The sequence below is a fragment of the Mandrillus leucophaeus genome, unplaced genomic scaffold (genome assembly GCF_000951045.1).
Source record: "Mandrillus leucophaeus isolate KB7577 unplaced genomic scaffold, Mleu.le_1.0 Scaffold51, whole genome shotgun sequence".
In the NCBI taxonomy this organism is placed as follows: Eukaryota; Metazoa; Chordata; class Mammalia; order Primates; family Cercopithecidae; genus Mandrillus; species Mandrillus leucophaeus.
The window spans coordinates 6,548,442-6,563,164 of NW_012105475.1; the positions used below are offsets into that span (position 1 = coordinate 6,548,442).

Sequence of the window (14,723 nt, forward strand, 5' to 3'; positions counted from 1 at the left end):
AACCCAGGAGGCAGAAGTTGCAGTGAGCTGAGATCAGCCACTACACTCCAGCCTGGGCAACAGAGCGAGACTCCGTCTCAAAAAAAAAAAAAAAAAAATTATATTCAGGGAGGAGTTGGTACAAAAGACAATTAAGGTTAATTTTTGGTGTATTTTTATTTGAACTGTAATTTTGGATAGGAAGTCATAGAATTTAAAGTGCATTTTTTAGGCTGGACGCGGTGGCTCACGCCTGTAATCCCAGCACTTTGGGAGGCTGAGGCAGACGGATCGCCTGAAGTCAGGAGTTCAGGACCTGCCTGGCCAACGTGGTGAAACCGCGTCTTTCGAAAAACTACAATAATTAGCCGAAAAACTACAATAATTAGCCGGGCATGGTGGCGGGCGCCTGTAATCCCAGCTACTCAGGAGGCTGAGGTAAGAGAGGCGCTTGATCCCGGGAGGTTGTAGTGAGCCGAGGTCGCGCCACTGCGCTCCAGCCTGGGCAACAGAGCAAGACTGTCTCAAAAAAGAAAATTACAAGATTTTTTGAAATTTCTCCATACCTGCCAATCTGAATCTTAATCTACTCACAGTTCAATTTTATGTAATACACCTTGGATTTCATTTGTTCCCTTTAAAGATATTGCATGTTATGGCAATTTTCCAGTAATTTTTAATACCTGGACTGAATCCTGTTTTGTGTCTTAGGTCAAATATAGAAAGAAATTTTTTTTCTTACTAGAGAATGTATTTTTCCTCCAGAAAATGATTGTTTGACTAACTGGTTTGCATTTTCAGTAGACTTATTTCTGTGTATCAGTTTGTAGCGTCGTCATCCTTATTCTCACTGTCACCCTAACCAAAAACCTGGGAGGTGAGCTTGACTTTTTCTCTCCTGATGTCCTTGACATTTGATACATTGCCAGTTTTGCCAGTTTTACCTACTGCATAAAAGTGTCCCACATTTTCCTGTTTGTTTTTTGGGTTTAAATAGTGTGTTTTGATACTGAGGGACACCGTGTTATCTATTTGATATCTAAGTTTCACTAAGTAGAAAGAATTCAGATACTGAAAGATTCATCTGAAAATAAGTTGAATCCATTTGGTTCCTGGGTTCAGTTAGGGAGGGATAATTGTGTATTTGTCCTGCCCATAGTAGCCTCCTTTCATTCCAGTCACCACCACTGAGGTTCAGGCCTTTTTTATCCCACTCATGGATTTTTGTTTTCCTTCTTTGAGGTAAATATCTTAATACAATGAAATGCAGCGTATATTTCCTGCTATTGAAAAATGTAAGCACTTTTGTAACCTAAACCCCTATCAAGAGAAGTAACATGACCAAAACCTCAGTTTCCTCAAGCCTTTCCCAGACAACCTCTGGCTCCATACCCCTAGATGCAACCAGTTTCTTCCACCATACGTGAATTTTGCCTGCACTAGAATTTCATATATTTGGAATCACAAAGTATTTTTGTGTAAAACTCCTTTTACTCACATGTTTTTGAGATTCATCCACATTGTGAAGTGTATCAGTGATGTGTTCATTTTTATTACTGGGTATTAGTACCTCGTGTGTTTGGAAGTTCTGTATTTTAGGCTGGGCACAGTGACTCATGTCTGTAATCCCAGCACTATGGGAGGCCGAGGCGGGTGGATCCCTTGAGGTCAGGAGTTTGAGACCAGCCTGAGCAACATGGTGAAACCCAGTCTCTACTAAAAATACCAAAAAAAGTAGCTGGGCATGGTGGCAGGTGCCTGTAATCCCAGCTACGAGGGAGGCTAAGGCCAGAGAATCCCTTGAACCTGGGAGGTGGAGATTGCAGTGAGCTGAGATCGCACCATTGCACTCCAGCTTGGGCAACAGAGCGAGACTCCTCTCAAGAAAAAAAAGCTCTTTATTTTAAAAAATTACAAGAAAAGAAAATAAATAAAAACTTATCTATTTTGTTTACAACAACGTTGAATATTCTTCAAGTTTTTGGAGGGAAATAAACTCTTGTGGGTGAATACGTAAGAGTGGAGTTGATGGACTGTAGCATAGTTGTTATGTGTTTAGCTTTATGAGAAATTTCCAGACCATTTTCCAAAGTGGTTGTACCATTTTACATTTCCAGTAACAATATGTTAGAATAACAGTTGCTCCACATCCTCACCAGTGTGTGGTGCTGTTTGCTCAGTTTGTAATTTTAGCCATTTTAGTGGGTATGTAGTGGCATCTCCTTAGGGTTTAGTTGGTTTTTTCCTTGTTTATTTGTTTCTTTTTGAGATGGAGTCTCACTCTGTCACCCAGGCTGGAGTACAATGGCACAATCTTGATTCACTGCAACCTCTACCTCCCAGATTCAAGTAATTCTCCCGCCTCAGCCTCCCAAGTAGCTGGGATTACAGGCATGCGCCACCACACCTGGCTGATTTTTGTATTTTTAGTAGACACAGGGTTTCACTATGTTGGCCAAGCTGGTCTCGAACTCCTGACCTCATGGTCCACCTGTCTTGGCCTCCCAAAGTGTTGAGATTACAAGCGTGAGTCACCCTGCCCAGCCTGTTTTTGTCTTTTTGTTTTTGTTTTTGTTTGAGACAAAGTCTCACTCTGTCGTTAGGCTGGAGTGCAGTGGCGCAATCTCGGCTCACTGCAACCTCTGCCTCCCGGGTACAAGCGATTCTCCTGCCTCAACCTCCCAAGTAGCCGGAACTATAGGCGCACGCCACCATGCCCAGCTAATTTTTGTATTTTTAATAGAGACGGGGTTTCACCTTGTTGGCCAGGATGGTCTCCATCTCTTGACCTTGTGATCCGCCTGCCTCGGCCTCCCAAAGTGTTGTGATTACAGGCATGAGCCACCATGCCCGGCCTGTTTTGTTTCTTAAGAGATGAGTCTTCCTATGTTGCCCAGGCTGGCCTCAAACTTGAGAAACCCAGTCTCTACTAAAAAAAAAAAAAAAAAATACAAAAACTAGCTGATTGTGGTGGCAAGCGCCTGTAATCCCAGCTAAATCAACCATGTAAATGTGGGACCAGAAATAAATGTTTGCTTGTATTGTTTCATTGATCTATTTGTTGTTCCTTATATCTCAATTACTGTAGTTTTAACTTGTATATGTACTGCTTTAGTCACGTAATTTGTCTTCCTAGAGATTATACTTTTGTCTCTTGTCTTTCTAAAATCTGTTTCTGAACATTTGCCCTAGGTTCTCTTAAATGTGCATATGAACCTGGTACTCCTCTTCATTGATGAAAATCCTTCAGTAGCTCTCCTAGAGGAATTCTCTAACAGAGCTTAGGGCTTTCCGAGAAGGGAACCTGCCTAACTCCTCTCTGCTCATAGGACCTTAAATATTGAACTTAACATTTCATCGGTCTGGCGTGGTGGCTCATGCTTGTTATCATAGCACTTTGTGAGGCCGAGGCTGGCAGATCACTTGAGGTCAGGAGTTGGAGACCAGCCGGGCCAACATGGTGAAACCCTGTCTCTATTAAAAATACAAAAGTTAGCTGGTTGTGGTGGCATGCGCTCAGCTACTCGGGAGACTGAGGCACAAGAATCGCTTGAACCCGGGAGGTGGAGGTTGTAGTGAGCTCAGATTGAGATTGTGCCCTTGCACTCCAGCCTGGGCAACACAGTGAGACTCCATCTTAATATCTGTAATTACTCTGTGTCTTATGCTGTATTTTTCTTTTGTTTCTTCTTGCTGCATATTTCCAACTTTTCAGGCTTCTTACCAGAAGTCCCCTAATACCTGATTCCCTTCTCCACGTGCTACAATATATTCTTAGTAAAAAAAAAACCTGTGTGTAGCTGGGTGCAGTGGCTCACGCTTGTAATCCCAGCACTTTGGGAGACTGAGGCAGGCTGATTGCTTGAGCCCAGGAGTTTAAGACCAGCCTAGGAAACATGGCAAAACCACATCTCTACTAAAAATTTAAAAAATATTAGCCAGGCACGGTGGCACATGCCTATAGTCTCAGCTACTCAGGGAAAAAAACTAAAAACCTCTGTATATCTCTATTGCATTCTACAACTTATGGTTATTTTTACATATCTTTTATGTACCTGAGCCTCCGCGCCTGGCTACGTAAGGTATTTTTTTCCTTTTATTTGTCTTCTTTGCTTCCAAAAATGATTTGAAGAACTTTTATAGTAAAAGTTCTTACACTAACTGGGATAGTAAGTTCATACAAAAGATAAAAACAGGCCGGGCACAGTGGCTCACGCCTGTAATCCCAGCACTTTGGGAGGCCGAGGCGGGTGAATCACAAGGTCAGGAGATCGAGACCATCCTGGCTAACACGGTGAAACCCCGTCTCCGCTAAAAATACAAAAAATTAGCCGGGCGTGGTGGTGGGCGCCTGTAGTCCCAGCTACTCGGGAGGCTGAGACAGGAGAATGGCGTGAACCTGGGAGGTGGAGGTTGCAGTGAGCCGAGATCGCGTGGCTGCACTCCAGCCTGGGCGACCGGCAGGACACCATCTCAAAAAAAAAAAAAAGATAAAAACAAAAACTTGATAATGGGAGGAAGCCATTCGTTCAAAATTCTAGGCTTTTCTAGTATAATTGATTGTTAAATTTGGAGCTGAATAATTATCTGATGAAATCAAGTGTTACCAATTCATTGAGAGAAACATTTTCTTGATGTCATATATAAAAAGAGATTCAACTCATGAGTCTTTTTAAAGTTTGAGGCTTATTATATCCCAGACCAAGTAATTTTTTTTGTGATGGCTGTCTATACCACTAAAAAGAAAAAAGAAATTTAAAAAAGGCATTTTAAGGTTGGTTTCCCTTTATTCATTGAAACATTTCTGCCAGCATTATTCAGTGCCTATTACAGTCTAGGATTAGATATAGGGGTTACGATCCCTACCCTCAACAATAGTCTAGTGCGGGAGGATAATAGGTTATCTTACATGTACCATTTAGTGTGATAGATGATAGGATCTATTAATATAAGGTGTATACTATAGACTAAAAGTTTGTATATGAACTGTGTATTGTATGATAGTGTAGGGTTCATTTTCTTAGATTTGATTGTGAGATTATGGTTACATAGGAGATCGTCATTAGAAAATGCATGCTGAAGTGTCAATGTCTACAACTTTGAGATGGTATGATCTGTTTTTGTTTGTTTGTTTGTTTGTTTTTGATGGAGTCTATCGTCCAGGCTAGAGTTTAGTGGCACAATCTTGACTCACTGCAACCTCCGCCTCCTGGGCTCGAGCAATTCTCCTGCCTCAGCTTCCCCAGTAGCTGGGATTACAGTAATGTGCCACCAAGTCTGGCTAATATTTTTGTATTTTTAGTAGAGACGGGGTTTCGCCATGTTAACCAGGCTTGTCTTGAATTCCTGACCTCACGTGATCCGCCTGCCTCGGCCTCCCAAAGTGCTGGGATTACAGGCATGAGCAACTGCACCTGGCTAAGACTCTTGTCTTAAAAAAAAAAAAAAAAAAAAAAAAAAAAAGGGCCAGGCCCCATGGTTTACGCCTATAATCCCAGCACTTTGGGAGGCTGAGGTGGGGAGATCACCTGAGGTCAGAAGTTCGAGACCAGCCCAACATGGTGAAACCCTGTCTCTACTAAAAATGCATCCAGGTGTGGTGGCAGGTGCTTGTAGTCCCAGCTACTTCGGAGGCTGAGGCAGAATTGCTTGAACCCAAGAGGCGGAGGTTGCAGTGAACCAAGATCATGCCACTGTGCTCCAGCCTCACCGACAGAGTGAGACTGTCTCAAAAAAAAAAAAAAAATAGAATTTTTTTAAAAGACAGAGTCTTTCCCTGCCACATAGGCTCCAGGGCAGTGACACAATCATGGCTCGTTGCAACCTCGAAGTCTGGGCTCAAGTGATCCTCCCACCTCAGATTCCAAGGAACTGGGACTACAGGCATGAACCAACATGCTCAGCTAATTTTTTTATTTTTATCTTTTTTTGTGATGGAGTCTTGCTCTGTCAACCAGTCTGTAGCACGATGGCACGATCTTGGCTCACTGCAACCTCTGCCTCCCAAGTTCAAGTGATACTCCTGCCTCAGCCTCCTGAGTAGCTGGGATTACAGACCTGCACCACCACACCCGGCTAATTTTTTGTATTTTTAGCAGAAATGAGGTTTCACCATATTGGCCAAGCTGGTCTCCAACTCCTGACCTCGTGATCCACCTACCTCGGCCTCCCAAAGTGCTGGGGTTACAGGCATGAGCTACCGTGCCCGACCAACTAAATTTTTTTGTTTTTATTTTTGTAGAGACAGGATCTTGCTCTGTTGACCAGGCAGGTCTCGAACTCCTGGCCTCAAGCAGTCATCCCACCTTGGCCTCTCAAAGTGGTGAAATTACAGGCATTAACCTCTGCACTGGCAATTGACAATATTTGTAAACCCTTCAACTTTTCTTCCTCTGCAAAATGTTATAAAAAGGGGAGAACAGAAATCTAGATGAAGTAAGAAGTGGATAGTTTGTTCATTATATATTATCAAGGCAACTGGCTATTCAGTTGGGGAAAGTAACAAAGACAGATTTGTGCCTTACACTGCATAAAAAAGATCAATTCCAAGTAGATTAAAACTCTAAAAGTAGAAGAAAATAAGACACTATCTTTTACAATCTTGGCATAGAAAAAACCCTTTCCTAGGCAAATTATGTATCCCAGGAAGATGAACAGATTCAAAACATAAAAGTGAAAAAAGTTTGTGTGACTAAAGAAGCCATAAACCACAAACTTGAATGACTGGCAAACCAGTAGAAAATAAAAGAAAAACTCAACCTAATTGAGAATGTGTAAATAATGTGAACAAGTAATTCACGGAAGAAATAATTTTCCCATATTAATGAAAAGATATTCAGTCTCACAAGTAATTAAGGAAAAACAAATTCCTCCCCCCCCTATCAAATTCACAAAAATTTGAAAGACTTAACAGCAACTTGTGTTGGTGAGGGTTTGCATAATTGGGTTTGTAATGGGAAAAAATTGAACCAAAGTAATGTCCATCAACAAGGAGCTTATAAATTTTGACATTTCCATATAGTGGAATACTTTTCAGTTCTTAGAATGTTATTTTGTTATTTTGGCTTTTTTTTGAGATGGAGTCTTGCTCTGTCGCTCAGGCTGGAGTGCACTGGAACAATCTCACCTCACTGTAGCCTCTGCCTCCAGAGTTCCAGGTAGCTGGGATTACAGGCGTGCTCCATCATGCCTAGCTAATTTTTTTTTTTTTTTTTTTTTGAGATGGAGTCTTGCTCTCTCCCCAGGCTGGAGTGCAGTGGTGCGATCTCAGCTCACTGCAGCCTCTGCCTCCCAGGTTTAAGCGATTCTCCTGCCTCAGCCTCCTGAGTAGCTGGGATTACAGGCGCATGCCATCCTGCCCAGCTAATTTTTGTGTTTTTATAGAGATGGGGTTTCACCATGTTGGCCAGGCTGGTCTTGGACTCCAGACCTCAGATGATCTGCCCACCTCGGTCTCCCTAAGTTCTGGGATTACAGGCATGAGCCACCGTACCCAGTCTCAGTTCTTAGAGTGTTTTGTATGTTGAAATGGGAATATGTCCAATATAAACTGCTAAACGAGAACTACAAGTTACAGATGTGAATAAAATATGACCCAATTTATGTAAAAAGAAATCTGTATATATGCTTATGAATGTGCATATAAAATGATCTGGAATAATATTCCTACATACCCACAGTGCAGGGGGTTAGGAAGGGAGATTTTTACTTTATATATAAATATTGTAATAAACTTGTAATCTTTTTACCAACTGTAATTCTTTATTTCTTTTTCATGATTTATGAGTCTGAGATCTTGTATGTCTGGATTTGAGGTTTGAGAATTAGAAACGTCCAAATGACAGTTTATGTTAGTATTGTTGTGTTCCTTCATAAAGTTTGAGGATATAATTCAGGAAAGCTGAAATTGTTAGCATATTATTGATAGGAATTGATGCAGATAGCATCTACAAATTTTCAGCATCTAGTTGTTTCATCTTTTTACCTTAATAAATGTGATTTTAAAGTGTTGCAGGTAAAAATTAATGGTTTTATTCCTATTTATAGATTTTTGATGAAATTGAGTCATGAAACTGTAACCATTGAATTGAAGAACGGAACACAGGTCCATGGAACAATCACAGGTACGGAGGTTGGACTACTTTTATAACTTTTTTTCTTCTCTTTTACCTGCTATCCAGAGTTTATTTTTTGATTGCTTAATGAACGTTATTGTAGCACAGATTCTTATTCTTTTGTCTGAATTATGTAATTGATTTATTTTTTTTTGAAACAGAGTTTTGCTCTGTCACCTGGGCTTGAGTGCAGTGTCATGATCTCGGCTCGCTGTAACCTCCGCTGCCTGGGGTCAAGCAATTCTTTTGTCTCAGCCTCTCGAGTGGCTGGGACTACAGGTGCCTGCCAGCATGCCTGGGTACTTTTTTTTTTTTTTTGGAGACGAATTCTCACTCTTGCCCAGGCTGGAGTGCAGTGTGGCACAGTCTCAGCTCACTGCAACCTCCGCCTCCAGGGTCTGATTATTTTTGGTAGAGATGGGGTTTTGGTCTCGAACTTGTGACCTCATGATCCATCCACCTCGGCCTCCCAGAGTGCTGGGATTTCAGGTGTGAGTCAAGTCACTGCACCTGGCCTAATTTTTATATTTTTAGTAGAGACGAGGTTTCAGCATGTCAGCCAGGCTGATCTTGAACTGGACCAGGCTGGTCAGAAGACCTCAGTTGATCCGCCCGCCTCGGCCTCCCAAAGTGCTGGGATTACAGGCGTGAGCCACTGCACCTGGCCTAAGTAGGTCTTTAGTTATCCCATTAGTTCAGGTATAATTTGGTAAAGGCTTCAGTATTCAGGTGTTTCAGCTATAATGTCATATAATCACCCTGAAAAATTGCTTTGTATTTTGTAAACTCTCATACTAAAAATAGTAGCTTAATGAGAAGAATAGGTGTTGCAGACTACTTAAAAGCCTGTGTAACTTTGTAATCAAAATATTCTTAACAAAAGTGGTAACAATTATTACATATAGAGAGAAGCAGAAACAAAGGTGAGGATAGTTTAGTGGAATGGGGATTATGAGAAAGTTACAAAGACAGTGGGAGAAACATTCAAGAAATACCTGTCAGATCAGTAGTGAGCCTGAAGCCCAGTCAGGGTTCTTCCATTGCTTGCTGTATTCATTTCTGTAAGCAAAACATTAGTGTGCTAGGAAAAATCTCTAGGAAGGAAACACTGCTGATTTATACTGACATTATTCCCCCATTTACCAGTTGCATATGTGCTAAATTATGTCATAGAAAACTTGCACTGTAACAGAACAGTATTCTTTTGTAGTCCAGTATTTACTGTGGCTCAGTAGATTAGTTGCCTGACTTTTATCATACTAATAACTGCCCAATTATTTTTCTTTTTAGGTGTGGATGTCAGCATGAATACACATCTTAAAGCTGTGAAAATGACCCTGAAGAACAGAGAACCTGTACAGCTGGAAACGCTGAGTATTCGAGGAAATAACATTCGGTATTTTATTCTACCAGACAGTTTACCTCTGGATACACTACTTGTGGATGTTGAACCTAAGGTGAAATCTAAGAAAAGGGAAGCTGGTAAGTTTGAAGGATTATAAAAATTTCTGTGAATGCTAATCCTAATCTACACTATTCATAATATAAATATTTGCAAACAACACAAGTGTCTTTGTTGTTTAATATTTCCTATAATGTGTATTATAACTCCTGGTGTTGCTATTAAAAACATTGATGCGGCTGGACACAGTGGCTCACGCCTGTAATCCCAGCACTTTGGGAGGCCGAGGCGGGCAGATCACCTGAGGCCAGGAGTTCCAGACCAGCCTGGTCAACATGGAGAAATCCCATCTCTACTAAAAATGCAAAAAAAAAAATTGGGCGTGGTGGCGCATGCCTTTAGTCCCAGTTACTTGGGAGGCTGAGGCAGAAGAATCACTTGAACCCGGGAGGCGGAGGTTGCTGTGAGCCAAGATCATGCCACTGTGCTCCGGCCTGGGCTACAGAGTGAGACTCTGTTTCAAAATAATAATAATAATATGGTTGTAATCCATAGCTTGGAAAACAATGATTTAACCTCTCACTCGGTCCTGTGTATCATGCTGCTTTCCACTTTGCAAGAACCCCCTGTGGGTACCAAAATCTACAGATGCTCAAGTCCCTTTTCATAAAATGGTAATAGTGTTTCCATCTAACCTCTGCACATCCTTTTGTACACTTGTAATACCCAGTATAATGTAAATGCTTTGTAGATAGTTATATTGTATTGTTTAGGCGTTAATGACAAGAAAAAGTCTGACAACCATCATAGGCCTAAAGTTGGTTAAATCCATGGATGTGGAACCCATGGATATTGAAGGCTGACTGTATTTTCAAATCTGAGGACTTTTTGCCTTAATGTCTTTAGGGTTATTCTACATTTTTTTACTACCGACCTACCTGTGAGGGAATTGATGATTGAAAGCCCCCTGCCTCATATCATCTTACTCCACGCTGAGAAGTTATTCTTCCTTTACTAAATGTTACAGTTCCAAGTCTATTTTCTGATTTAAAATTTTGTTGAAAAAAATTTTTTTGTTTTCTTTTTTTTTTTTTTTTTTTTTGGTTTTTTTTTTTTTTTTTTTTTTTTTTTTTTAGATGGAGTTTCACTCTTGTTACCCAAGCTGGAGTGCAGTGGCGCGATTTCAGCTCACTGCAACCTCCGCCTCCTGGGTTCTAACGATTCTTCTGTTTCAGCCTCCCAAGTAGCTGGGATTATAGGTGTGTGCCACCGCACCCGGCTAATTTTGTATTTTTAGTAGAGACGGGGTTTCATTGTGTTGATCAGGCTGGCCTCATACCCCTGACCTCAAGTGATTTACCTACCTCAGCCTTCCAAAGTGCTGGGATTACAGGCATGAGCCACCACGCCCAGCCGAAATCTTTTATCTACTATGTTTTCTCTGCTTTTCTTTGTTCTTCTGGGTACTTACCGTTTTTGTTGCTTTTCTATCATAAATACTATTTCAGAAGAAATTGGAGATAAGTGTGGTCAATTTGGTTCATTTTAACATGCGTCCTAGACTTACTGTTTTTGTGTGTACACATTTAAAATAGTATAGTTTAAAATAACTGATATTGGCTGGGTGCGGTGGCCCATGCCGTGAGCTGAGATCGTGCCATTGCACTCCAGCCTGTGCAACAAGAGTGAAACTCTGTCTCGAAAAAATAAATAAATAAATTTATTTATGCCTGTCCCCCACCCACTCCCCACTTCTTAAAAAGTTGTTTTCTTAATTTATCTTTCTTTTATACAGATATGCACCACCAAATCTGGCTAATTTTTTTATTTTTTTGTAGAGACAGGGTCTCCCTATGTTGTCCAGGCTAGTCTTGAACTCTTGGTCTCAAACAATCCTGCTGTGGCCTCTCAAAGTGCTGGGATTACAGGTGTGAGCCACCATCATACCTGGTCCATTTTCTTTTCTTTTTATTTCTTTTTTTTTTTTTGAGACAGAGTCATGCTCTGTCGCCCAGGCTGGAGTGCCGTGGCGCGATCTCCTCTCACTACAACCTCTGCCTCCCGGGTTCAAGTAATTCTCCTGCCTCAGCCTCCCGAGTAGCTGGGATTACAGGTGCCCAGCCCTTTTATTGTTGTTGTTGTTGTTTTTTACAACACTGCTCCAACTCTGTTTTTCCCCCCATTTTAACACTTCATTTTGAAATAATTTTAGACACAAAAAGTTGCAAAAATAGTACAAGGAATTCCCATATGCTTTCACCAACATTGCCTAAATGTTAAAATTTCATGTAACTACAAAAAATAGAAATTTTATATTGATGCGACACTATTGTATTATCTAGAGACCTTTCTCACGTTTCTCTGATTGTCCCTCTAATGTCCTTTTCCTGGTCCAAGATCCAATCCAGTACAACAGGTTGCATTTAGTTGTTCGTTTCCTTAGTTTCCTTTAATGCATATCAGCTGGTTCCTTTTGTGACCTTAACACTTTGTAAGAGTACGGGCCAGTTATTTTGTGGAATGTCCCTTAATTAGCATCTTAAACTCACTGTTTATTGCTTGGAATGGTAAGACTAGAATCAGCGTGTACAAATTTCTAATGTGGCCAGGTGCGGTGGTTCACACCTGTAATCCCACCACTTTGGGAGACTGAGGCTGGAGGATTGCTTTGGTCCACGAGTTCGAAAGCAGCTTGGGCAACAAAGGGAGACCTCATCTCTACAAAAAATTAAAAAATTAGCCAGACCTGATGGCTTGTACCTGTAGTCCCCGCTACTCAGGAGGCTTAGGTGGGAGGATCACTTGAGCCCAGGAGTTCAAGACTGCAGTGAGGTGTGATTACACTGCAGGCTGGACTACAGAGAGAGACCTTGTATTAAAAAAAAAAAAAAGCAAAACATTTAGAATGTAACTGACTTCTGTGTCAGGATTTTCTAATATTCTTAGCTGTCTGAAGATGAAATAAGTTTATTTGGGTGATAAATTCCCTGTCACCATGATACTCAACTAGAGTTAGGATGACCCAGTGACAGGGATATTGCTATATGGATTAAAGCACTAGATTATGTGTAGGTCAAAATAGTTTTAATTTTCTGAAGAGTTAATAAGATTGTGATTTGATGTAATAGATTTAAACTTCCCTGGTTTTGAATTAACTTGCTTGGATTTTATTCAGTTACCAAACTCTGGCATCAAGGTGATCGTGTTCTATTCTATGATATGTATCTTCCTTTTTTTGTGAGATTCAAATCATTTTATGGTGAATTTGAGACATGATATAAAGAAAAATTATTTTTTTAAGTTTGACACATTTCTTAGTAAATAAATTGAAATGAAACAAATAATAATCTCCCTAGGCCTTTAGTTCTTGGTTCTGCATGATAATGTGTTGTGGGGTGGGGAGAATCTGAAGTCTAACACATTTAACAGAAGCTAGTTAAACTTTTATTTACTGTAGCTGCTAATACAGAGCTATAAATGGGGAAAGGTGTGTGTGTAAATGTTGTTTGTGGTGTCTCGGTAACATTCGTGCAGAAGAGAATTGAGCTTGGTTTGTTTTTCTTTTCCTTCAGTTGCAGGAAGAGGCAGAGGCAGAGGAAGAGGAAGAGGACGTGGCCGTGGCAGAGGAAGAGGGGGTCCTAGGCGATAATGTCTCTCAAGATTACTGTTTCAAAGTCATACGGGATTTGGGATATTTTTTGTACAGGTTGTGTTTGTTTATGTCAGTTTTTAATAAACATAAATGTGGGATAGAGCTGTCTATTTAGTATATCAAAGTTTTAGTAGTTTCCTCCACATTCACAAAATTACCACAGTGAGAGCTAAGCATTTCTACTGGGCAGTTTCATTTTTAGATGATCAGATTTTAAGTTTTTCAACTAAAATTTTTCTTTTTATGATGAATAAGGTTAAAAGAAAAACCTTAGACAAATTTAGTTTGGCAGAGTTTAATTGAGCAAAGGACAATTCACAAATCAGGTAGCCCCTGAAGCATAATAGGTTCAGAGGCTTCAGCCCAGCTGTGTAGTTGATGTAGATTTGTGAACAGAAGGAAAGTGATGTACGGAAAATGAAAGTGAGATACAGCAACAGCCATATTAGTTACAGTTCAGCGTTTGCCTTATTTGAATATGGTTTGAACAGTTTGCTGCCTTTGGTTGGCTGAAACTTAGTGATTGGCACGAGAGTAAGGTACAGTCTGTTTACACATCCAGTTAGGCTACAGTTCTATGTACTGAGAAACCTTTAAGCTGAACTTGAGATATGTAAAGAGACTTTAGGCTAAACTTAACAATACATATAGAATATATACCCTTTTACTTGACATGCACTAAATATGCATTCTACTGCTGACTTCATTCTGTGGCACCTACCCACAGGGGAAATAAGAAGTTCGTTTTGGTATTTTGGAAACTAAAGTCCTTATGGGATGGGGTCTAGAATTGATTCTTCTTTCCTGAGTTTTACTCTACGGAGTCTTAGGTACCTGGTAAAAAGTTGTCTTCTAAATTAAGGGTTATTGTTTTGTTGTCTAGCTGCTAATGTGTCACTTTTTTTTCTTTTGCTTTTTAATCAGTTCTTAGTAGGATATAGTTTTATGTTTTCCAAGTTGAAACTTGGAGTTAATGGTCACTAGATTAGCAGTTACGAGCCATGTTAAAATCTCCTGTTAATGTGTAGTGTACCTGTCAGTGCCTCCTTTGTTAAGGGGTTCTTTGAGAACAAAAGAGAAAAGACCTACTTTATTTGACAGCAAAACTGTTCTAATTGTTAATAAGGATTTTTAAAAATTGTTTTTGATTTGTTAAGCTCAGAAAAAATGTCTCTCAGTGCATCAGTTCTTTGTAAAGCTTACTACCAAGTATTTATATGCTAAGGGAAACAACTGGGGATGTGGGTGGCTTAAATCTGTATTTTATCATGTATGTGAGTTTTTGTTTTGTTTTTTAAGTAAAGACATTTTCTGTGAATATTGTTACCTAAAAAAAGTTTAGGCCAGGCGTGGTGACTCACGCCTGTAATCCCAGCACTTTGGGAGGCTGAGGCAGGTGGATCACGAGGTCAGGAGTTCAAGACCAGCCCGGCCAAGATGGTGAAACCCCGTTTCTACTAAAAATACGAAACTCAGCCAGGTACAGTGACAGGCGCCTGTAATCCCAGCTACTCATGAGGCTGAGGCAGGAGAATTGCTTCAACCCACGAGGCAGAGGTTGCGGTGAGCCAAGATT

At 40.5% G+C, this 14,723-nt stretch overlaps 1 protein-coding gene across 3 annotated transcripts in view; it reads left to right on the top strand.

The window, feature by feature from the left end:
* SNRPD1 (small nuclear ribonucleoprotein D1 polypeptide 16kDa) overlaps positions 1-14,253 on the top strand; it is a 35,604-nt gene extending 21,351 nt beyond the window's left edge. For 2 of the 3 annotated variants that reach the window (XM_011996349.1, XM_011996348.1), the window contains 3 exons: positions 8,026-8,102; positions 9,384-9,575; positions 13,068-14,253. In XM_011996349.1, coding sequence (XP_011851739.1) covers positions 8,026-8,102; positions 9,384-9,575; positions 13,068-13,144 — 346 coding nt within the window. In that variant the 3' untranslated portion in view covers positions 13,145-14,253. The remainder of the gene's footprint in view (positions 1-8,025; positions 8,103-9,383; positions 9,576-13,067) is intronic. The other variant, XM_011996350.1, reaches the window with a different exon arrangement.
* Positions 14,254-14,723: the final 470 nt, after the last annotated feature.